Source organism: Dipodomys merriami, unplaced genomic scaffold (assembly GCF_024711535.1).
Source record: "Dipodomys merriami isolate MVZ:Mamm:240054 unplaced genomic scaffold, mDipMer1.0.p SCAF_137, whole genome shotgun sequence".
Classification (NCBI taxonomy): Eukaryota; Metazoa; Chordata; class Mammalia; order Rodentia; family Heteromyidae; genus Dipodomys; species Dipodomys merriami.
This window is the reverse complement of record NW_027202682.1, coordinates 1,986,534-2,009,569: the sequence shown is the minus strand read 5'-3', so window position 1 is coordinate 2,009,569 and position 23,036 is coordinate 1,986,534. Positions and strand designations below refer to the sequence as shown.

The window sequence follows — 23,036 nt, the reverse complement described above, 5'->3', positions numbered from 1 at the left end:
GAGGAGAGAAGATGGGTGTGGGAGGCCCACCTCTGAAATCCTAGCTACTCGGGAGGCTGAACTCGGAGGATCACAGTTCAAAGTCACCAGCAAAAAGCAGTGCGCAGGCACATACATTTAATTAATTTAAAAAGGCAGCCAATGAAGATAGATTAGAAACTCAGAGGAAGTGCTGAGGGCCTGGCGTGGAGGTGGAGACGGGCCCCAGCCAGCTTGGGAGGAGATCTGGGGGTGGATCCTGGGTAATGCCCAACCCCAGCATCCTGGGCGGGCGCTGATTATTCCCTAATGGGCGCTAATGGTCCAGAGAGCATCACCGAGTCTTGCTCAGGGCCTCCTCCCTCAATCACACCACAGCTCTCTTTGGAGCCCGAAATCGGAGCGGACAGGACGGGACCAGCGCCACAGGAGAGGTGGGGGAGAGAAAGGAAGACCAGAACCGGAGAGGGAGGAGGGACCCGAAAAGAAAGGCAGGAAGCCCGCGGCCCAGGGCTGGGGTGGCCTCGCCCCGCCCGTCCGCCAGGCCCCGCCCCCGCCGCCAGGCCCCGCCCCCGGCCGGAGCTGGTGGTCGGTCGGGCGCCGTCGCCGGCGACAGCTGCAGTGCAGCGCCACCTGGCGGGGACGGTCGGAGCTGCCCCGGGACGCGCCTCCCTGGGCTGGCCTTGGGGGCTTACTGCAGGATGGAGCTGCGCCGACGCTCTTTTCCCTGGGGCTGGAAATGACACCCAGGCCCACAGCTGGCCGGGGAGAAGACAAGGAGAAGCTCCGCCCCGACCCAGCCCTTCACCTTGGAGCTGCCACCCACCTCTCTCCAGGCTGAAGTACTTCCAGGCAGCTCTTGTGATCTAACATTTGCACACCACTAGGCTTCGGGCGCTGGCAAGCTCTGGGTAAACACCGCTGAGACCCAGGGAAGCGGGAGTGTGTGTGGGTGTGTGTGTGTGTGGTGAGGTTGTGTACCTTGGCCTAAACAAGAGAGGCCCAGGAATAGGGAGGGCAGCCTGCAGAGACACATTTGACTCAGCCTGGGGCCTGGGAATCTGCAGGCTGGGGCTCCATGCTGTTCCTGCGGGCTGCAGCAGGAGGGAGGGCAGGAATCAGACAATGAGACCGGGGGCTGGACCAGCCCAGTGGCCTGCCCTGAGAACCTGGAGTTTGTCACACCCACAGTGGGGTGCCCTTGAGGTGTTGTGTTTTGGGGGGTGGCAAGGTCAGGACATCCATGTATAAAGGTCAGGTTTAGCTGGGCACTGGTGGCTCAAGCCTATAATCCTAACTACTCAGGAGGCTGAGATCTGAGGATCCTGGTTCAAAACCAGCCCAGGCTGGAAAGTCTCTAAGACTCTTGTCTCCAATTAGCCCACCCCAAACTGGAAGTGGCACTGTGGCTCAAAGTGGTAGAGCACTAGCCTTGAGCAAAAAGACTGTGTTCAAGCTCCAAGACTGAACAAAGAAAAAAGGTCAAGTTCATTGGGAATGGGCTTTCAGGAAGGATATGTCCAATGCTCAGTAGTATCTCTAATTGAGGGCACCCTGCATGAGGTCCAGGCTGTAGATGAATGCCTAGAGCTCAGCATGGTGGTACTCATCTAGAATCCTGCCATTTGGGAGGCTGAGGTGGGAGGACCTTAAATTGGAGTCTAGCCTGAGGTGCATCATGAGATCCTGTTTCAAAAACAAATACTGGGCTGGGAAGGTGGCTCAGTGGTAGAGTGCTTGACTCACATGCATGAAGCTCTGGGTTTGATTCCTCAGTACCATACACAGAAAAAGCCAGAAGTGCCGGGAGCTGGTGGCTCACACCTGTCATCTTAGCTACTCAGGAGGCTGAGATCTCAGGACCACGGTTCAAAGCCAGCCTGGGCAAGAAAGTCCATGAGACTCTTATCTCCAATAAACCACCAGAAAGCCAGAAGTGGTGCTGTGGCTTGAGTGGTAGAGCACTAACCTTGAGCAAAAGGAAGCTCGGGGACAGTGCCCAGGCCCTGAGTTCAAGCCCCAGGACTGGCAAAAAGAAAAAAAACAACAGCAATGCAGGACAGGCCTTGGAGGCTTCCTGGTGGGCGGGCACCCGTCCTCCCCAGGCTCTCCCTTCTCTGCCTCGGTAGATGGCGTGGGCCCCCAGGGAGTCTCTACCATGGGGGGGAGGATGAGTCCACCCCTGAAGGGGGGGCACCGGTGGACAGCAGGACCCAGGTCCCGGGGAGGCGGTGCAGTGACGCAGCTTAGTGCGGCTGGTGAGGGCCCCTGGACTAGCCATGGAGGGGGCTTGACATTTGCCAGTGCGTGGGTGCGCCCCGAAGCCAGCCCCAAAGTACACAGAGGAGAGGGTCACGCGGGCGAGGGAATCAGGCTGGGTTTATTGACCGGGCGAAGGGGCTGGGCGGGCGCTGGGGGCCGGGCGTCCTGGCGGCGGCGGCGGCGGCGGCTCCCGGGTGCCGCGGGTCCGGGATGCTTTCAGGGACGGGGATGGGCGAAGGCGGCAGCGAGCGCAGGAACCGCGGCCGGGCGCCCAAGGCCTCTCCGAGGGCTCTGGAAAGAACAGATCAGATCGGGACCCTGGGAAGAGGCCGGGCGGGGTGGGAGGCCTGGCCCCCGGCGCCTCGGGGCACCGACGTGCGCCCTGCCTTCGTCCCGCCATCCCGGGCTCCTTCCCCACCTTACCTGGCCGTCCCCGCGGAGGTCCGGGCGCAGGGGCCGCGCCGCTCCCGCGTGCGCTGCGCGGCGCGCGGGCTCCGGGGCGCACGGACGGCGGCGGCGCGCCACGCCTCCCGCAGCGGCCCGGGCCCCGGCGCCCCCGGGGGGAGCAGCGCCAGGGCGGCGCGGGCGGCGGGCCCCGGGGCCGGGCCGGCCCAGGCCGGGCGCAGCTCGCGGCGCCACGGCGCGGGGGCCCGGCGCAGCCCGGCCAGCAGCCCGGCGGCGCGGCCCACCGTGTGGTAGCGGGGACTCGCCACGTGCTTGTACCAGGCTGCGGCGGGCCCGGGCGGCAGCAGCAGCAGCAGCAGCCCGGCCAGCAGCGCCCGGCTCGCAGGAGCCCCCGGCCGGGGGCCCCGCGCTGCCGGCCTGGGCGCCAGGGCTCTCACGCCGACGGCCCCGGGGAAGAGGACCTGGAACCGGCCGGCTGGGGCCGTGCGCGCCGGTGGCGGTGGCGAAGAGCGCGGGGCTCCAGGCGACCCCGGAGCCCCGACTATTAACAGCTGTGTCGCCCCGCCCCGTCCGCCCCCACAGCAACTGCGGGGCTCTGGGAGGCGGAGGGAGAAGGGGGGTCCCCCCACCCCAGGCTGCTAGAAGAGGCTCACTGAATGGGCCCCTGGCCAGAACCGCCCTTGAGACTCCCTTCTTGCATCTCCTCCCCCACCCCAGGAACTGACCAGGAGGAGCTTCTGGCACCCAGGTGGGCACGGAGGGCCTGCAGGTGGATCACTCCCCGAGGAGGAGAGGAGGAGGAGGGGGAGGGGGGGGCCACACGGAGGCTCTCCAAGCCTCCCCCACCAGCACGTCCCCACTGCAGCAGGATGCATGCTTGGGAACCCCAACTTTGGTCCCACAGAGCCATTGATGATGGCCAAGAGATACCCGACGGAGCCCTGCCAAACTCCACTGCGGTCTATTTGACCACCAACCCTCTCCCGAGACCACTTTCTTCAGCCAACTTCCACGGTGTGGAGTCTTAACCAACAGCCTATGATTGCTTGTGCCCAGAGCTCTTCCCTTCCCCTTCTACATGGCAAACCTTCACCCATCCTCAAGGATTCCGACAAAACGGCTGGTGCAGCCACAGAGCATTCCTCCAAGGCTCTCCTGCCAGAACAGCCCACGCCCACCCAGCAAGACCCGAGGATGCAGTCTCTCGTGACCCCAGCCCCAGGTGAATCTGGCCTGCAGATAATCAGACCTGATCGACCTCTTCCTCCAGAAGGTCCCAGAAAATAGGGGGGTCTTGTTTGGGATCATTGTAAAATGCTTCACTTTTGGACTTCAAAGAATACTGAGGGTTAAGGAGAGGGAGGGGGGAAACAGAGGAAGCCACCTGCTCCCCACGCTGGAACACCCTGGGGGTGCCAACCGCAATGGAGCATACTAGAACCTGCAGCCTTTCCCACAAAGACTACCCAGAACCAGGAGCATTTAGCCCTGGAGCTTTGGCTCTGTGTCTGTGTGTGTGTGTGTGTGCGCGTAGGGGCAGAAGCAGTAGTGTCACCGCCTCACTTGCCTCAGTTTCCTCCTTTAAAACTGAAGGTGGTGACAGTGCTCCTCTTATTATCTTGTTGCATTAACAACCAGGAGGTCTTGGCACCATTCCTGGCCCGCAGTGAATGTTGGCTCCGTTGTTGTTGCTATTACCCTACTTGTTGGGGAGAACACTTCCACACAGGGGCTGTGAACGGGCTAAGTATCTGAAGGACCTCAGGGACCAGGCGACTGCGCCACAAGCCACCCCCGCCACGCTCCCCGGGGCCCACTCTGCCCACCTTGGAGAGCCACTTGGAGTGGCAGGTGGGCGGGTGGCACGTCACGACGTAGGCCACAATCCAGCCACTGGGGTCCCCTGGCACCACCACCTGCTCAGGCTGGGAGACCCTGGGGAACTTGGATCCAACTGGAAGGGTGTAGAGCACCCCCTGGAGGATTATCTGGGTATCGTGGACCTCCCGGCACTTAGAAATGTAGAGTGGATAAATCTTAAAAAAAAAAAAAAAAAAAAAAAAAAGCAGGATTGCACAAGGAAAGAAGAGTATCGCTTCTTTGTGTCACCACTGAAACAAGCAACTGATACCCCCATCCTGCCTAGGGACAGTGCTAGAAGTAAAAATATCCTTGAAGGATGAAGTGTCTCGAGCACGGTACGGAATGCCTGGGCTGGGGTGTGCAGAGGCAGACAGAGGGTGCCGATGGGGTTAGAGGACCAGATTCTGCATTGCTCCCAGACCAGGGCTGCAGGAGAGGAGGGGTTCTGTGAAAGATGGGCCTAGTCATCAGAGAGCACTGACTTCTTTTCTGGGGCTCTTCCTCCTTGCAGCAGCCCTTCATTAAATGTGTCTGGAGTCTGCAGAGCCTGGAAGTTAACAGGTGCTCTGCAGTAAGGAAAACACAGATAAGCAAATCTTTCCATTTGCCACCTTTCCCCCCAGTCCTGGGGCTTGAACTCTGGAGCTGGATGCTGTCACTGAGCTCCTTTTTGCTCAAGGCTAGCACTCTACTACTTGAGCCACAGCACCACTTCCAGCTCTTTCTGTTGGTTAATTGGAGATAAGAGTCTCAAAGCCTTTCCTGCCCAGGCTGGCTTCAAACCACAATCCGTAGATCTCAGCCTCCTGAGTACCTACGACTACAGGCTAGAGCCACTGGTGCCTGGCTGATTTTGCCATCTTCTGTGTATGTGTGTTCTGGTCCTGGGGCTTGAACTCGGGGCCTGGGAGCTAGCAAATGAGCTCCTGTCCTATAGCTTAATACACTCCTTTCCATCTCCACAGCTTGGCATGCTCCCTTCCTAGGCAACACTAGGCCCATGTAGTCAAGGCAGTAAATAATCAGCCTCCAACCTCCCCTTTACCTAGAGATGGCACTTGTCTGGGGCAGCCACCACCATATAAGGCAACAAGAGCCCCTTCGAGTGACCTTCAGGCCTGGGCAGCTGCAGAGCTTCTTATCTATTTGGACAGCAGCCTTCAATCCTAGCCGCCATGATGAAGCTCCTGCTCTAAAAGTCCACACCAGGATCTCGCCTCCTGGTCCCCTCTAGCCCCTCCTAAACCTCTTAGGACATATAGGTCACCTCGGACAATAGCTGGCGCTTCTTCTCACTCCTCTTGTGGGCAGGAGTCTTGTCCACTCCTTTCCCAACAATAAACCTTCCTTTGTTCTCTGTACCTGGGTGTCTGGGTGGTTCTCTGGCAAAGTGTAATTGACCCTCTCAGCTAGCTCAGCTCCACTTCTGGCTTTTGGGTGGTTTAGCTGAAGAGTCTGGTGGACTTTCCTGCCCGGGCTGGCTTCCAACCAAGATGCTCAGCTCTCAGAGCCCTGAGATCTGACGACGACGACGACGGATGACCTGACTGCCCTTCCAGACGTGAGCCGCCTGAGCCTGGCTGGGAAGCAGACAGGGCGCCCGGCTCAGGGGCAGCGTGCGCTCCCGACCAGGCGCCGGGCTCGGGTAGGGCAGCACGCGGTGGCGCTGCGGGGAGGCCGCCCGCCGGCCCTCGGCAGCCCCGCGGCCAGCGCCGGCCGACAACACAGGCCGCGGCCCAGGAACCAAGGGCAGCGCTCGGGCCAAGTACGGCCTTCCGGCGCGTGCCGGCACTCAAAGCCTAGGCATGGCTGAGCGGAGCCTCCGGGCGCCCGAGCCCGGGGCCGGGGAGGCCGGCGGGCCGGAACCCGCCCGGCCGCCCGCGGCGGATAGAGCGCCGGGCGCGCGGACGCCGCTCTAGCCGGAGTCCGAGCGGGAGCGGAAGTCGCAGGCCGCACTTCCGCCGGGCGGGGCGGTTGCCTCGCGATGACGTCACCGGAAGGGGCGGGTCCGCGGAGCCAGGCCGCGCCGCGCCGCGCCGCGCCGGCCGGGAGGGGGGCCGGAGTCGGGCTATGGCGGCGACGGCGGGCGCCGAGGGGCGGCGCGCGGCCCTGGAGGCGGCGGCTGCGCCGGAGCGGGGCGGCGGGAGCTGCGTGCTGTGCTGCGGGGACCTGGAGGCGACGGCGCTGGGCCGCTGCGACCACCCGGTGTGCTACCGCTGCTCCACCAAGATGCGGGTGCTGTGCGAGCAGCGCTACTGCGCCGTGTGCCGCGAGGAGCTGCGCCAGGTGCGCCGGCGGGCTGCGCGGGGGCCGGGGGGATCGGCGGGGCCGGCGGGCTGCGCGGGGGCCTCGGGGGCCGGGGGGGATCGGCGGGGCCGGCGGGCTGCGCGGGGGCCGGGGGGGGATCGGCGGGGCCGGCGGGCTGCGCGGGGGCCGGGGGGGATCGGCGGGGCCGGCGGGCTGCGCGGGGGCCTCGGGGGCCGGGGGGGATCGGCGGGGCCGGCGGGCTGCGCGGGGGGCCGGCGGGCTGCGTGGGGGGCTGCGCGGGGGCCGGCGGGCTGCGCGGGGGCCGGGGGGGATCGGCGGGGCCGGCGGGCTGCGCGGGGGCCGGGGGGGATCGGCGGGGCCGGTGGGCTGCGCGGGGGCCGCGGGGGGCCGGCGGGCTGCGTGGGGGGCTGCGCGGGGGCCGCGGGGGGCCGCCCGGCCCGGCCGCGCCCGCCCGAGGCCCCGGGGCCCCCGGGGCGGGGTCCGGCCGCCTGGCGCCTGGAGGCCGGCGGCGGCCGAGCGACGCCCCCGAGGCCCGGGCGGGGCGGGGGGGGGGGCTCCCTGGTGCCCCGGCTTCCGGAAGAGGCTGCTGCGGGTCGGGAGTCGCGGCTCGCCTGTCCGTGGGTGTTCATACTCCGGGGTCTCCGCCGGGCTCGCGGGGACCGGCGCCCGGATCCGCCCGGGGCGGTTCCTGGGAGCGGAGAGCTCAACTGCACGTTTCCCTTCCCAGCGAGCCTTCTGGGCTCCCCTGGTGACCCTGAGATCCTCCCGGTGACTCCGGGATCTGACTCCACCCGGAGTCTGACTGCTGAGGACCAAAACAGGAGGAAGTTTTTGCTCTTCTTGCTAGGAGCTTCCTTCCAGACAAGAGAGCCATGTTTCGGACTCGATCCAGACTCGGAGGTTCTGGAGGGGTCAGAGGGCAGCCCCCTGGCAGCCCCGCCGCAGGGCGCATCTGGCCGGGTCTCCGCCGACATGCTGCCCTTAGAGAGCTTGTTTGCTTCTAGTATTGTGAAATCCCCTTGGTTTGTTCACAGAAGGTTTTGGTGGTGGCATCTGCCAGGGAATCTGACTTTCTTGTCCTGTATGTGAAAGCAGCCAGAGAGGTACTGGGACCCAGGAACATTCCACGGGCACCGGTTCTGGGCACCTGTTGGAAAGCAAAGCATGTGGAGATGCCAGCAGTCTCTAATGTGGTGGGCCTGGAGCGCAGGAAGTTCGGGAAGCCTTTGGCCAGTGGCATACTTTGAAGGCCCCACCCCTGCCCTTTTGCTTGTAGTGACAGATTTCCCGCACACCTGCGGCTTTCTGCCAGAAAGAAGGTACCGTGGAGGTCTTTACATGTGAGTCCTAGCCTCAACTTTGGGTCTCACTTAGGAAGTAAACAGTCAGGTGTGGCTACTGTAGCCGGGGTCTGCCCTCTCTCATTCCTCTTAGGCACAGTACCCTCAGCGTTGCGTGGCAGGGGTTGTTGACGCGACCTGTGGGCAGCCCCTGGGTGTTGTTTGGCCGTGGGCGCGCCTCACCAAATCTGGGCTGCCTCTTGGGCCTGTGCTGCACTGCTGGGCAGCAGAGGTTTCCTAGGAAGTTTGCTGTGGGTTAAGTAGCTGCTTCCCAGCTCCCTCGCCCCTCCTCTATCCTGCTCTTCCTGCTCTCCCATTCCTGAGCTTATAGCTTCACTCTACTCTTTCCTATTCCCTTGCGTAGTCCCATGTTATGTCTGGAGGTGCCCTGTGCCTGCTCAGGAATCGCAGGATGACCCCCCCCCCCCAGTCCCTCAGCTGTGGTCATGCTTTGCTCTCCCTTCCTGAAAGCAAGGTCTGTGGAAATGGAGAGGATTCCCTGTGCTCCGATGCAGTGTGGGGTGAATAAGCTTCCTTTTCTTTTTTTTTTTTTTTTTTGGGTCCGGTCGTGGGGCCTGAACTCTGGGCCTGGGCGCTGTCCCTCAGCTCTTCAGCTCAAGGCTAGCGCTCTACCACTTGAGCAACAGTGCCACTTCCGGCTTTTTTCTTTTTGCTTATGTGGTGCTGAGGAATCGAACCCAGGGCCTTGAGCATGCAAGGCAAGCACTCTACCACTGAGCCACCTTCCCAGCCCATAAGCTTCCTTTTCTGAGTGACTGTGTACACCTTGACCTTCCCGGTGCGGGCTGCAGGGTGGGGGCTGGGGATGGCTGGAGCAGACACAGCACAGCCTTGCAGCCTGCCGCTCAGGCAGAGAGCCAGGCGACCTGGACGCAGCGGCGGCGGGCGCTCGCGTGGAAGCTGAGGCAGGCTCCCTTCCGGTGGGGGCCAGTGCAGGCTGCTCCTGCGTGGGACCCGGGAGTGGTCTGGGACCCACCTCTGTGGAGAGGTCCTGGGTGTGGTACCCCCACCTGGGGCCCCACTGCCTCCCTCTGGACACATCTTTCCCACTGACCCTTTTACATGTGTCTGGCATCTTGTCCCTGGTATTTTCCCAGGAGTCCTGATGGTGCTTCAGCCACCCAATGAAGCCACACCCAGGCTCCCAGGCCGGGAAGTGGGAGGAGAGTACTGAAGGCCAGCCCAGGGTTACCCCAAACCCTGCGTCTGAGGGCAAGCCCTGTGTGAAGTTAAAGCTTCTCCAGCCCCCACCCATGATCCCTGGGTTCTGGGTTCTCCAAGTGGCTCCTGGAGTGACCTTCGGCTTCCCCGCTGCGCTTCCTCCCCACACCTGAGCCTTCTTCTCTGGGACCCATGCTTACTTATCTTCTTAGCAAGTACCATGGTTTGGACTCAGGGCCACAAAATTGTTTGTCTGGCATCTGTGCTTTGCTATCACTTGAGGTATGCCTCCAGCACAGCTTTTTGCCAGTTACTTTGGTGAGGGAGTCTTCTGCCCAGGCTGACTTTGAACCTTGATCCTCTAGGTCTCAGCTTCCCTGCTAGGTAGGCTTACAGGAATGGAACACCAGGCCTCCAGATAGCCAGGCTTGATGATGGGTCACCTGACCCATGCTAGGTTGGCAACATTTGGTATTTCCTCTTTTTTTTTTGTTGATCATGGGGCTTGAACTCTGGGCCTGGGCACTGTCCCTGTGCTCTTCAGCTCAAGGCGAGCGCTCTACCACTTGAGCCACAGCACCACTTCCTGGTTTCTGGTGGTTTATTGGAGATAAGAGTCTCACAGACTTTCCTGCCTGGGCTGGCTTTGAACCGTGATCCTCAGATCTCAGCCTCTTGAGTAGCTAGGATTACAGGGGTGAGCCACTGGCGCCCAGCTGTCTCTCAGTTCTCTTTATTTTTTTATTTTTTTTTTGGGTCCAGTCGTGGGGCCTGAACTCTGGGCCTGGGCGCTGTCCCTCAGCCCTTCAGCTCAAGTCTAGCACGCTACCACTTGAGCCATAGCACCACTTCCAGCTTTTTTTTTCTGCTTATGTGGTGCTGAGGAATCGAACCCAGGGCTTCATGCATGCAAGGCAAGCACTCTACCACTGAGCCACCTTCCCAGCCCCAAGTTTCTCAGTTCTTCAGCTCAAGGTGAGTGCTCTACCATTCAAGCCACACTGCCACTTTCCGGTGGTTGAGTGGAGATAAGAGTCTCCTGGAGGATATTACCTGGGCTGGCTTTAAACCTTGATCCTCGGATGGAGCTAGGATTACAGGCGTGAGCCTGGCACCCGCTGGCATTTTCCTTCTGATATTCTATTGCCCCACTTGTTCTTTGGTCTTTTCTTTTTTGGGGGGTGGGAACAGGGTCAGGCTTGGCCTCAGCCTCCAGAATGCTGGGATTACAGGTATGTGTCACAGGCTTTGCCTTTCTTCTCATGTATTGAGTGCCCGCTGCGTGCTGGCAGCAGGGGGCAGCAAGGCTCCCTGGCAGATACTTGACTTACCCTGGAGGCTCTCTAGGGAGTTCCTGGTCCTGTCCAGGCCTCTCGGCCTCCATGGGAAGGGAACCATTGGGGTGTCTCACCGAGGACGTCTCTCCCATGGATGATCTGCTGCCTCAGTTACCCAGCGGTGGTCCAGGCCTAACCCACGCTGCATCCTGGGAGCTCTCTGCCGGGGGGGGGGGGGGTGGGGGGGGGGTGTTAGGCCTGCTGTCTCTTGACTCCTGATTTTCTTCCCTGTGTAGCCCAGGGCCGTCTTCGCGTGCAGCCCCGCCTCACTGTCCCCAGGGGGAAGAGTATTGCTAGCAGAGCCCTGGTAGACTCTTGCGGTCGGTCCTGGGCTTGGCTGCCGTGCCCTTGTGCTCGCCCTTGTGCTCACCCTCGTCCAACTGCTTGCTCTACCCCAGGCCCGCTGCAGTGCCGTCATCTGCCCACCTTGCAGCGGCAGCAGCGCCAGCCTGAGGTCTCCGTTACTGTCCTAAGCCTTTTCTTTCTTCCAGTCCCACTGTGTACCCGCGTGGACCACCTGTGCCAGGCTGCTCAGGAGGGCTAACACCCCGGGCTCTGCCGCAGGTGCCGTGGCGCGGCGCCTGCGCCACACGCCCGGCCCGCACCCGGCCTGTGGCCTCGGGAAGGAGCAGGCCTGGCTCCCTGGTTCTCGCACCCCAGTGCTCTCGTCTCCCTTCCCCAGGCCCTGTATGAGGGGCGTGCACCCCAGGCCGCGTGCGGGTTCTCTGTCTCTGCTCGCGGCCTCGGCCTGCAGGTCATCATGGCTGCCATGGGGTGAGCGGTGGTGAGGAGAGGGGACTGACGCTCCGCTCAGCGCCGCCTGGCTCCTCCTGAACGCAGGTGTCCTCGGGAGAGCGCCGTGGAGGAGGCTGCCGGGGTGCTCACGTCCCCCAAGCAGATGGACTCCTCCATTGCAGCTCAAGACGCACCAGGCTGGGTCTGAGGACGCTGCTGGAAGCCGGGCCCGGCGCGGGTGGGGATGGGGGCGTCCCTGGCACGGCTTCCTCTGGGGAAGGAGGTTGTTCCTGCGCTGCGGCGTCTGTTTGGCAGCCTTGCGCAGTTTGCTGGGCTTGCTCTTTTAGCCACTGTGAAGGGGAGCTGGGCTTCTAGAGCTGCTGCCCCAGAGGAGGACTGGACGTGTGAGGCCTGTGGGTCCTCCTGGGGGGGGGATGAGCGCCGTGTCCCACCAGCATCCTCCCTGGTTCACAGCCGCAGCCGCCCAGGAGGGCAGGTGACAGAAGGGGCCCGCACAGAACCCAGACATTCTGCTCCTATGGGGGCCTGGGGACGAGCTGCCCGGAGGCAGAGGGGACACAGGACAGTTAGGCAGTGATGTTCCTGCCCGGCCAGAGGAGACCAGGGGAGATGAGGAAGGGCGGCCGGGTCCCTGGCCCGCCCTCCCACCAACGGGCTGCTGGCTCCCTCTCCAGCCCCCCCGAGGGAGGCCGCTGCAGTGGCCGCACGGCCAGGGGTGTGTGGCCACGCGCGAGCCTGTCACTGGCTCTGCTCCCGGCCTGCCCCGAGCTGCCCCCAAGGGCACGTCCATTCGGGTCCCAAACACAGCTCAGCTCAGCCTAAGCTGGTGACCTGTCTCGGTACGGCCCCAGAGCCAGCTGGCCCCGGCCATGCCAGGTGAGGGGCGGGAGGAGTGCGGTGGTGAGGTCCTCCGTTGCAGGGCTTCTTGGAGAAAAGGGCAACCTGTTGGAGCTCCAGGCCATCCGTCTGGGGTGGGGCAGGACAGCAGCCCGACCCTAAGGGACAGGGGAGGGGTGCTTTGGCAGCCAGGCTGCAGCAGGAGCTGGAGTGGTTGGCTGGGGATGCCAGGCCTGTGGAAGCCCCAGAGGGGTGCTGGCGGGGCTCGCCAGGCCTCGTGCAGGTCACCTGATGCGTGCTAAGTTGGCAGCACATGCTCTGTAGCTGCCCTTGGAGCATGCCCCCCCCAAAAAAAAAAAAAGCTGCTTGGTGCTCAGCCCCTGTCCCCCTTTGGTTCTGGAGCCGTGGGTGACTGCAGGACCTGCAGGCGCATGGCTGCCCCCCGTGGAGACTTGGGATGGAGTCTGTGCCAACAGTTCTTTTGTAGAGAGGAGAGGAAGCCTAGGCTGGCTGCTGCCGCTTGGGGCCCGGAGCCCTCTTGTGTGCCCCTGCCACCCTGCCAAGCCCGCTGCTGTGTGTCTCCAGGTGGTCTTCGGGAAGAAGCTTCCTGCCTTTGCCACAATCCCCATCCACCAGCTGCAGCACGAGAAGAAATATGACATCTACTTTGCAGATGGAAAGGTGTTTGCATTGTACAGGTGGGTGAACCCAGCCTGGGGGGTCTGCAGCGGCCATGAGTGTGTGGAGACCGCGTGCCTGCCCTCGCCTCCCGGCCCAAGCCCGGGGCCACAGGGGAAGCGGGGACAGGGCCAGGTCCTCCCTGGGTCCTGCCCCGACGGGCCGTGTGCCCCGGGCTGGACTGTCCTGAGCCCTGAGTGCCGCCCTCCCCGAGGCCGCCGTGGAGGTGGGTGGCCGCTGCTGTCGGGGCCGTCTGAGGGCGGGAGAGGGCGGGCGAGGCGGTGCCTGCCCTGAGCTCCCAGCACCCGGGAGAGTTGTGAGAAGGGCCCCTCGTGGGCCTGGGGCCTGGCACACGCCGCTCCGCACGACGCTGAATGTGTGCCTTGGGGGCTGTGTTGTCTCCCCAGGCAGCTGCTGCAGCATGAGTGCCCGCGGTGTCCCCAGCTGCTGCCCTTCGGCCTCTTCGGAGACCTGGAGCAGCACATGCGGAAGCAGCACGAGCTCTTCTGCTGCAAGCTGTGCCTCAAGCACCTCAAGGTGTGCCTTTGTCGCCCGGGGGGGGGGTCCCGGGAGCCCCCAGCCCGTGCCCACCCCCACATTCTCCACAGATTTTCACCTACGAGCGCAAGTGGTACTCGCGCAAGGACCTGGCCCGGCACCGCATGCAGGGGGACCCGGACGACACGTCCCACCGGGGCCACCCGCTGTGCAAGTTCTGTGACGAGCGCTACCTGGACAATGACGAGCTGCTCAAGCACCTGCGCCGCGACCACTACTTCTGCCACTTCTGCGACGCGGACGGGGCGCAGGACTACTACAGGTGGGCGGGGCCCAGCGGGGTGGGCGGGGCGCAGGACTACTACAGGTGGGCGGGCCCGGCGGGGTGGGCGGGGCGCAGGACTACTACGGGTGGGCGGGGCCCGGCGGGGTGGGCGGGGCCCGGCGGGGCGGGCCAGGTGACCCTCCAGACACACGGGCGGCCGTAAGGGCACCCCGTGACACCCCACTCCCTCAGTGACTACACGTACCTGCGCGAGCACTTCCGGGAGAAGCACTTCCTGTGTGAGGAGGGCCGCTGCAGCACGGAGCAGTTCACCCACGCCTTCCGCACGGAGATCGACCTCAAGGCGCACAAGACGGCCTGCCACAGCCGCAGCCGCGCGGAGGCGCGCCAGAACCGCCAGATTGACCTGCAGTTCAGCTTCGCGCCGCGGCACTCCCGCCGCAGTGAGGGTGAGCGAGCGATCGGTGGGCTCGGCCCGGCCCGGCCCGGCCCGGCCCGGCTCCCGGGTGGTGTGCGGGGTCCCTGGAGATCTCAGGCCCCGGTCTGCATCCGTCTCCCGCGGGGAGGAGCTGCCCCGCCTGTGCCCCGTCTGCGCCCCTGTGGGCGCCTGGAGCCCCCTCCCGCCTGCCTCTCAGCGTCTTGCGCCTGGAGTTCTGGGGCTCTCTGCATCCGGAAGCTGAGTGCCGCTCAGCTGCGCCTCTGACTCGGGGCCGCAGGTCGTCGAGTCACCGCTGGTGTGTGCCCACGGCCAGGGGCTGCGGGCGCGCGGCCCTCCGAGGCCGGGGTGGGTGACGGGCTGTGTGCCGATGCAGGGGTCGTCAGTGGCGAGGACTACGAGGAGGTGGACAGGTACAGCCGCCAGGGCCGTGCGGGCCGGGCCAGCGGGCGCGGGGCCCAGCAGAGCCGCCGAGGAAGCTGGAGGTACAAGAGGTGGGCCGACCCGCGCGCGCGCCTCTGACGTTCTTTTGGTGCTACCCGCCGGCGGTGGCACGGCCACCAGCTGCGCTGGGAAAGGACATGGGCAGGGGCTCTGGCTCAGGATCTTGGGGTGCCAACAGGATCTGCTGTGTGTCCTTAGTGAGAAAACGTTCTGGCCCTTCCCTGGTGGAAGCCGGGGACGCCATGCCCAGGGGAAGGGGCGGTGACGCAGCCGGTGTCAGCGCGGAGGCTGGGACGGAAGGCCCTGGACGCACAGCTGTGCCAGGCTGGCCTGTCTCACAGTCTGAAGCCTCCCCTCCCTCCCCCCAGAGAAGAAGAGGACCGAGAGGTGGCTGCCGCCATCCGGGCCTCGGTGGCTGCCCAGCAGCAGGAGGACCCTCGGAGGAGTGAGGGCCGAGAGGAGGGTGGCAGGCCCAAGAAGGAGGAAGCGGCAGCCCGGGCACCTGAGGAGCCCCGAGGCTCCCGACGCCTGCTCCGGCCTCAGGGAGAAGGCCCAGGTGAGCCAGGCCTTGGGGGGAGGGCGGAGAGCGGGCAGCCCGGGCCCGGCAGCATGCCAGGGACCCCGCCCCCGCCCCCTGCGCTCTCCCCAAGCCCATCCCCGTGGTCTGATGGTGCCTCTGGTCTCCTAGGCCCCAAAGAAACCTCAGCGAATGGGCCTGTGAGCCAGGAAGCCTTCCCGGCCGCGGGCCCCGGCGCGGTGGCCGGCGCTCCCAGGTGTGTGCCCGCGGGGGTGGGGGGCACCTGTGTGGGGCGCTGGCCGGGGCCTGGCGTGTCCCTGACCAGCTCTGCTCTCTCCTGACCTAGCGCCCTCCCGCTGCCCACCCCAAAACTCAAGGATGAAGACTTCCCCAGTCTCTGTGCCTCCGCTTCCTCCTGCCCCGCAGCAGGCACCCCGGGCACGGTGGGGCTGGCGCTGGCGTACCCCGGCCCCGCGCGGGGCAGGAGCACCTTCCAGGAGGAAGACTTCCCTGCCCTCGTGTCCTCCTCGTCCAAGCCCAGCTCCGGGCCCCCCAGCCTTGCCTCTGCCTGGAACAACAGCTGTAGCAAAAAGGGGGCCCCGCCCCCCCCAGCGGTCCAAGCTGTGGGTGGGGGCGCCCACCTCCCGAGGAAGGCAGGAAAGGGGGGCAGGGGTGGGCGCAAGGGCGGCCCGCCCCCCGTGGAGGCAGAGGAGCGGGGCGGCCTCGCTGCGCCCCAGCGCGCTGCGCCCCCCGCCCTGCCGCCGCCCGCGGCCACTCCCAGCGCCGCGAAGGTCGGCAGGAAGAAGAAGGTGGGCTCCGAGAAGCTCAAGGCTCCATCGCCCCCACCACTACCTCCCAACCGTACCCCAAAGCCCCTTGGGGTGGAGCAGGCCCCTGAAGCCCCTCCAGGCGGAACAGAGGGGCCGCCAGTAGGCGTCGTCGTTAATGGACACACGGAGGGGCTAGTCCTGGCAAAGAGCATCCCCAAGGAACCCCCGGGGCTCCCAAGGCCCGTGGGGCCCCTCCCCTGCTCACCCCGCCAAGACTTCCCTGCACTTGGAGGCCCCTGCCCACCCCCGAGGATGCCTCCCCCGCCAGGTACGCTGGCGGTGCTCCTAGCGAGAAGGGCTGGGGTGGTGGCATCAGGTCGGAGCCCAGAGATGGCAGTGACGGGGCGCGGGGCAGGGCCATCGCGGTGGGCTTGGGGCGGCCTGGGAACAGCTGGAAGGCAGGGAGCATCTTCACCTCGCGGAACCCTGCGCCCTCCCCTGACCCATCCAGAGCACCTTGTCAGGCAAGCCAGGCTGCCCCAGCGTGAGCCTGCCCAGCCTGTGGACAGGCTGGCAGGGGGCAGGCAGCCTGGGGGCCTCGGCCAGCCCGCTCAGATCCTTCCACCCGCCCCAGGCTTCAACAGCGCTGTGCTCTTGAAGGGCACACCGCCACCGCCAGGCCTGGTGCCTCCTGCCAGCAAGCCGCCACCCGGCTTCTCCAGCCTCCTGCCCGGCTCCCAGACACCCTGTGCCCCCAGCCCCACCACCACCGCCAAAGCGTAAGTGAGGCGGGCGCCAGGCCCACCCGGGGGCTTGGCAGAGGGCGCCACCCTCCCCAGCCACCTGAAATGCGGCAGCCTCATCGTCGCCATCTGACCCCAGACCCAGGCTGCCACCCACAACACCCCAGGCCTACCTGGTGCCCGAGAACTTCCGGGAAAGGAACCTACAGCTCATCCAGTCCATCAAAGACTTCCTGCAGAGCGATGAGGCCCGCTTCAGCAAGTTCAAGAGCCACTCGGGAGAGTTCCGACAGGTGAGCGGGGCTGGGCGGACCGGGGCCGGGAGGACGGCCTGCTGGGCCCGGGCCGGGAGTGACTGGCATGGCTTTCTGGCACCAGGGGATGGTCTCTGCAGCACAGTACTATAAGAGCTGCCGGGACCTGCTCGGGGAGAACTTCCAGAAGATCTTCAGCGAGCTGCTGGTGCTGCTGCCGGACACGGCCAAACAGCAGGAGCTGCTGTCCGCACACGCCGACTTCCGCAGCCACGAGAAGCCCATGGGCGCCAAATCCAAGAAGAACAAGAGGAGTACGTGGCAGGCCAGCGCCCCGCAGGCCGGCCTGGACTGCTGTGTGTGCCCCGCCTGTCAGCAGGTGCTCGCGCATGGTGACATCAAGAACCACCAGGCGCTGCACGCAGCCCGCGACGATGACTTTCCCTCTCTCCAAGCCATTGCTAGGATCATCACGTAGCTGCTGCTGCCAGCGAGGGCCGGGGCTCGCACCCTGTGTCTCCCTCCTCCCCCTCCCAGCTGCCGTGCAGCTAGGCAGGGTTCCCGTGAGGCTGTTGCTCAGGCCCGTTGGCTGGCCAGGCCGCCAGCAGTCACCAGGAAGGGCTGCCGTGTGCCACATGCACACCCAGAAGTCCCGTCCTCTGCTCAGTAGTGGGCACTGTCGTGTGCTTTTTCGTGTTTCGTAAGGTGCCAGGGGAGGGAAAGAGCAGGGTGCGGAGATGGGAGCCTGGGGTCAGGCCCAGGGCCCACAGTGGGTGCCTGGCCTCGAGCCCGCAGCCCCAGAGCTCAGAGCCGCAGGCCCACTGGTGCTGGAGTCACAGGTTGAGCGTGTTGTGTAAGCAGTTGGCTCTTTGATAATTCAGAATGGTCCAGATTAAACCAGACACAAAATTGTGCTACTTGAAGTTGAATCTTTTTATGAGACAAGCTGTATCTGGGATCTCACATTGCCTCTGACCTTTTATAAGACAGTTTATCTTCAAATAAATTTATTTTGCAGTACTGCACATAGCCATTGTCCTGTGCTTGTCTGCTCTCTGAGTGAACACCCACCCCATCGCCCGGCCACTGGGCCGCCCGAGCTCAGATGCGGCAGCATGGGTTTGCCAGCAGGCAGCTTGCCGGGAAGCTAGGTGGGTGGGGTCTGCTCTCAGGAAGGGACCATCATCCTCAGGTCCCAGATCCCAGGACCTGTTTGTGGCCTGGCATTGCCCAGTGTTCCAGGAACAGATGTGGCCATGCTTGATTGAGCACTCAAATCTCACTTCAAGAAATACCCACTTCAGGGCTGGGAAGGTGGCTCAGTGGTAAGAGCGCTTGCCTTGCATGCCTGAGGCCCTGGGTTCGATTTCTCAGCACCACATAAGCAAAAAGAACAAAGCCGGAAGTGGTGCTGTGGCTTAAGTGGTAGAACACTAGCCTTGAGCTGAAGAGCTGAGGGACAGTGCCCAAGCCCTAAAGTTCAGGTCTCAGGACCAAAAAAAAGCAAAAACAAAAAAACACTGAATGTTAACATTAAGGAAAGGGAGTTTGCTCCAAAGTTCTGCTTGATATATACACAGGTGTCTCTGGTAGGATACACAAAGCCCAGCACCGTGGGCAGTGCCTGGGGCCTGGGAAGAGAGATCTACTGCATTAAATAAAGGCTATTCTGTACAGTGAACATCAATTATTCAAGGAGTTAAACATTCTGGAAAACAGTTTGCCATTTCTTTTAAAACTAAATGTGCACTTACTGTACAACCCAGCCATTGTGCTTTTGGGCACTTATCCCAGAGAAATAAAACTTATGTTCATTCAAGCAAAAACCTCCCTGTGAGTGACATAATAGTTGTATATGTAATCTCCCCCAACTGGAAGCAACCCAGATTCCCTTCACTGGGTGAATCGCTAAACTGCTGTGTAGATCTATACTAGGGAATTCTAAGCAATAGGGGGAAGTGGGGGAGCCCCTGGCACCAGGCAGGGGAAGGGCAGAAATGATTCTAAGAGTGGCCACATATGGTCAACACACAGTCTTTATTGTAAAGAAGCTGCAGTCATAACAGGACACTGGAGAAACAATCACAGATTTGTTTTTTTCAGAAGAGGGAGGGGAGATCTACACATACAAAAATTGTAAACATGTCCACTTAAATACCCACATATTGACCTATGCTACAATGTACAGGGCTGTCAGGCCACTGCAGCTCCACAGGGAGGCATCTTGTCTGCAAGAATGAAATATGGCAATGTGTTTGCTTTCGACTTAATGTGAAAAGCCAGCTTCAAGCAATGCATGAGTATTCAACTACTTACAAGGACCCCCACCAGGGGCTGGGCCTTAAAACAGTACTGGGGAGGGAGGGAAGGACTAGTCCACAAAGCCAAGATAAAGCAGTTTGTAGGAATGGTGGTCTCCAGGGGCACCATGGATAGATGGAATGGGCCTAGGCCTCTCCTGTGAGAGGGCCTCTGGGGCTTGGCTTCCGGTACTCACGGGTCCCCCCTCCTCCCCTGGGCAAGGTCTTACTGAAGGGCTGGTGCTCAGGCCTGTCTGTGCCTTCCTGGTCAGAACTACCCACACCTGGGCACTAGCGAGAGAGAGAGGAGAGGGAGAGAGAGAGAGAGAGAGAGGCAGCTTGCAGAGCACTAGATGAGACCTGGAGATTTGACCACAATCACAACACTGACAGGCCCAGCTGCTCTGGCAAACCTTTAAGAAGAAATGGAGGGACCACATGACAGGATCAAAGACAGCCACGGCCCACAGACACATGATAGGGAACGATTGCTGGGTGGAGTTAGTGTCCCCATTCTAGTCCCAGGCAGCCCCTGCACCCAGCCACAGGGGTGCGGCCGGACTTCTGCACGTGAGTGGACAAGCGAATCCCAGGATGGCTGACCTCTCCCGGGCCAGTCCACTGGAGGCCAAGCTGTCCTGCTCAGGGCCTCAGGCCTGAGGCTGACTGAACTTGAAGGGCCCGGGCACCTCGGGGAGGCTGCCCTGTCTTAGGCCCCAGAAGCCCACAATGGCCACTTTCTCTGTCCCTGACGCTCGTGGGGTGGCCGTTCAGCCCTGGCCCCAGCCTGCCAACCACTAGTAGGCAGGCACCTGGTACCCTTTGGGGCTGGTATCCAGGGTCTCGGTGAAGGGTGGGCTCTGGTAGGTCTCGGTGCCCTCCACACCGCTGCCCACCGGGTAGCCAGGGTAGGCCTGGGCCGCCCCGGCGCCCAGCTGATCGGTGGCGAAGAGCGACATGTCGGTGCCCAGGCGGAACCGCTGCAGGGCCTTCACGGTCAGCGCCACCTGGGCAGGGAGCCGGGGTCAGCGGCGGCCGGTCGGGCATCTCCCGCCCCCAGGCCGCCCTCGGGGCCCACACTCACCCAGCTGAGGATGGAGAAGAAGCTGAAGGCGATGGCGGCGCGCGCGGCGTCCCCCGCCTGCGCGGTGCCGGGCCCGGGGGCCGTGCGCTGCCACTGGTTGGTGAGGAAGCAGAAGCCCACGAACCACAGGAAGGACCAGAGCCCTGCGGGGATGGCGGCCGGAGGTCGGGCGCGGCCGGGCGGGCGGCGGGGCCCCGGAGTCCCCGCTGCGCCCCCGCCCCTCCGCCCCGACCGCGGGAGCGCGGCGGCGGGACGCGGGCATGCGCGCACGCTGATTGGACGTGGGGTCAGCCCAGGCCCCGCCCGCGCGGCCCCGCCCACCTGAGAAGCCCAGGTCCAGCAGCACCGCGCGGCGGCGGTCGCGGACGCTGCTGATCTGCTGGAAGCGGGCGTCGAGCAGCAGGAAGGCGGCGCAGGCCAGGAAGGCCCCGAGGCCCAGCGCCACGCCGAACCGACAGGCGCCCGCGTTCCCGTTGAAGACACAGCGGAGCTCCGGGCCGCTGTCGGCGTTCACGTAGCCCTCGTTGACAATGGGCCCGAACACGGCGATGGAGAACACCTGCGGGGGGGGACGGGCGGTGCTCAGCGGCCAGGGAGACCCCCGCCTCGCCCGCCCCGACCCCCGCCCCGTGCTCCGTCCTCACTGACAGCCGGGGATGGGGCGGCTCACCCCCAAGCCCGGTGCTAAAACCCCGCGTTCACAGGGGTTCTGCTCACGGATCCCGCGCCCAAAAATAAAAATTGCGGACGGTGATGGAGGCGATTAGGGCTCCGGCCGGGCGTGTCCGCGCGCCCCGGCGGGGTGTGCAGACCCGAGCCCCGCCGGCACCGGCGTGACCCGCCTTCCGCAGTCAGGACGGGGCTGGGGGACGGGCGCGGGCCAGGGGCGGCGGCCAGGGTGATCGGGGCCGCGGGCCCGCTCCCCGGAGCTCCCCCGCCCCGGGACACGGCCCGGCTCCCCGGAGCTCCCCCGCCCCGGGACACGGCCCGGCTCCCCGGAGCTCCCCCTACCCGGGACACGGCCCGGCTCCCCGGAGCTCCCCCGCCCCGGGACACGGCCCGGCTCCCCGGAGCTCCCCCTACCCGGGACACGGCCCGGCTCCCCGGAGCTCCCCCGCCCCGGGACACGGCCCGGCTCCCCGGAGCTCCCCCTACCCGGGACACGGCCCGGCTCCCCGGAGCTCCCCCGCCCCGGGACACGGCCCGGCTCCCCGGCGCCCCCGCCCCGGGACACGGCCCGGCTCCCTGGCGTCATTTCTCCTCCGACCCGCCCAGCTCGGGGTGAAGAGGTCAGGGCGTGCCATGCGCCCCGGGGCACAAGCGGAGCCCGGAAGGGCCGGGGTCCAGGTTCTGGTCCGGTCACCCCACGCAGCGGGCCGGGCCGGGCCGAGCCTGGGTGCGGCCGCCCCACCCGCAGCCCGGCCCCGCCCTCTGCCAGGACGGCGCGGAGGTGCGGGCACCCCGCTGCCTGCTGGGGCGGGGGGCCGCCGCCGCCGCGCGCCCGCCCCCTCCTCGCCACGCCACCTCCGGGAAGCCCTCACGGGGTGCAGAACCTTCTGGCAACCCCGTCCGTAGGGAGCCCTGCCCCTCCGTTCACAGCGGGCCCCGGCCCGCCCCTCGGGACCCCCTCCCCGCCCCCACCGGAAGAGCGGAGGCGCCGCGGGCAGGGCGGGGGGTGGGCTCCGAGCGAGCCGCCGCGGTGACCTCTCAAGGTCCCCGAGCCCCCGCCCTCCCGCGCGGGCAGGCCGGGGGCGCGCCCGGTGACGTCACCGGACCTGGGCGGAGGGGGAGGGTCGGGGGAGGGGGCGAGGAGGGGACCGGGAGGGGGAGGGTCGGGGGAGGGGGCGAGGAGGGGACCGGGAGGGGGACGGGGCGGGGGAGGGGGCGAGGAGGGGACCGGGAGGGGGACGGGGCTGGGGAGGGGGCGAGGAGGGGACCGGGAGGGGGACGGGGCGGGGGAGGGGGCGAGGAGGGGACCGGGAGGGGGACGGGGCGGGGGAGGGGGCGAGGAGGGGACCGGGAGGGGGAGGGTCGGGGGAGGGGGCGAGGTGGGGGGAGATGAGGAGGGGGATGAAGAGGGGGCCGGGGCGGGGCCGGGGGAGGAGGGGGGTGGGGAGGGGGGCGGTGGGGCCGGCGGGTGCGGAGGGGGTGAGGAGGGGGGCGGCGGGGCCGGGGAGGGGGTGGGGATGGGGACGGCGGGTGGGGAGGGGGCGGCGGGGCCGGGGAGGGGGTGAGGCGGGGGACGGCGGGTGGGGAGGGGGGGTGGGGAGGGGGCGGCGGGGCCGTGGCGGGGGTGAGGAGGGGGGTGGGGAGGGGGGCGACGGGGCCGGGCGGGCCGGGGGCGAGTGGGGAGGGGGGGTGAGGAGGGGGCGAGGCGGCGGGGCCGGGCGGGCCGCGGAGGGGGCCGGGCGGGCCGCGGAGGGGGGCCCGGCGGCCGGGCCGCTCACTCACCCAGGACGCGGCCCGCAGCAGGGTCTGGGGGCGCCGCGCGAAGCTCACGGGGTCCAGGGCGACCCCCGCGCGGCCCGCGCCGAACGAGGCGCCCTCCATGGCGGCCCTCGAGGCTCCGGGTCCGTGGGTCCGGCCGGCCCCGCCCGAGGCCGCGGGATGCTGCCGCGCCGCCGCCGCCGCCGTCTCCCGGTAGCGCGCGCGGGCCGCGGCGGGGGCGCGCGGGGCGGGGCGGCGCGGGCGCCCCCCGCTGGGTCCCTGCGCCCCGGCGCTCGCCGGCCCCGCCCGCCCTCACCTGCCCGCGTCCTCCGGACCCCACCGGAGGCCGAGCGAGGCCGCGCCGCGCCCC

General features: G+C 65.5%; 2 protein-coding genes and 1 long non-coding RNA gene across 6 annotated transcripts; 1 reads left to right on the top strand and 2 right to left on the bottom strand.

Annotated features, from left to right (window-relative positions):
• Positions 1-2,341: 2,341 nt before the first annotated feature.
• Positions 2,342-6,378, bottom strand: LOC138825435 (uncharacterized). Its single transcript, XR_011371398.1, has 3 exons — positions 5,872-6,378; positions 4,473-4,682; positions 2,342-2,532 (listed from the first exon to the last, which is right to left on the bottom strand). It is a non-coding gene; the product is annotated as an uncharacterized lncRNA (long non-coding RNA).
• Positions 6,379-6,568: 190 nt separating this feature from the next.
• LOC138825432 (E3 ubiquitin-protein ligase ZNF598-like) lies at positions 6,569-17,880 on the top strand. Of its 4 annotated transcripts, none has more exons than XM_070019982.1 (12): positions 6,569-6,795; positions 12,815-12,927; positions 13,315-13,444; positions 13,516-13,727; positions 13,923-14,140; positions 14,504-14,612; positions 14,940-15,127; positions 15,260-15,344; positions 15,435-16,186; positions 16,493-16,637; positions 16,741-16,894; positions 16,996-17,880. In XM_070019982.1, the coding sequence occupies exons 1-12, from the start codon at positions 6,580-6,582 to the stop codon at positions 17,557-17,559; spliced, it is 2,886 nt and encodes a 961-aa protein (XP_069876083.1). In that variant the 5' UTR covers positions 6,569-6,579; the 3' UTR covers positions 17,560-17,880. The 4 variants fall into 4 exon arrangements, with proteins under 4 accessions (XP_069876083.1, XP_069876082.1, XP_069876085.1 ...); XM_070019981.1 differs by having other exon boundaries at positions 14,504-14,621; XM_070019984.1 differs by having other exon boundaries at positions 16,980-17,432.
• Positions 17,881-18,873: 993 nt separating this feature from the next.
• LOC138825431 (synaptogyrin-3) lies at positions 18,874-22,866 on the bottom strand. Its single transcript, XM_070019980.1, has 4 exons — positions 22,691-22,866; positions 20,561-20,798; positions 20,240-20,382; positions 18,874-20,162 (listed from the first exon to the last, which is right to left on the bottom strand). The coding sequence occupies exons 1-4, from the start codon at positions 22,787-22,789 to the stop codon at positions 19,953-19,955; spliced, it is 690 nt and encodes a 229-aa protein (XP_069876081.1). The 5' UTR covers positions 22,790-22,866; the 3' UTR covers positions 18,874-19,952.
• Between the last annotated feature and the right edge of the window lie 170 nt (positions 22,867-23,036).

What these genes read in the sequence shown, in the direction of transcription:
- LOC138825432 (XM_070019981.1), top strand. Translation starts at nt 6,580, where the DNA reads ATGGCGGCGACGGCGGGCGCCGAGGGGCGGCGCGCGGCCCTGGAGGCG. An exon ending in GCCGCGAGGAGCTGCGCCAG is followed by an intron (nt 6,796 to 12,814) that starts GTGCGCCGGCGG and finishes GTGTGTCTCCAG; the next exon opens with GTGGTCTTCGGGAAGAAGCT. An exon ending in GAGGATGCCTCCCCCGCCAG is followed by an intron (nt 16,187 to 16,492) that starts GTACGCTGGCGG and finishes CACCCGCCCCAG; the next exon opens with GCTTCAACAGCGCTGTGCTC.
- LOC138825431 (XM_070019980.1), bottom strand. Translation starts at nt 22,789, where the DNA reads ATGGAGGGCGCCTCGTTCGGCGCGGGCCGCGCGGGGGTCGCCCTGGAC. An exon ending in TGCTGCGGGCCGCGTCCTGG is followed by an intron (nt 20,799 to 22,690) that starts GTGAGTGAGCGG and finishes CCCCCCCCGCAG; the next exon opens with GTGTTCTCCATCGCCGTGTT. An exon ending in TCTTCTCCATCCTCAGCTGG is followed by an intron (nt 20,163 to 20,239) that starts GTGAGTGTGGGC and finishes CTCCCTGCCCAG; the next exon opens with GTGGCGCTGACCGTGAAGGC.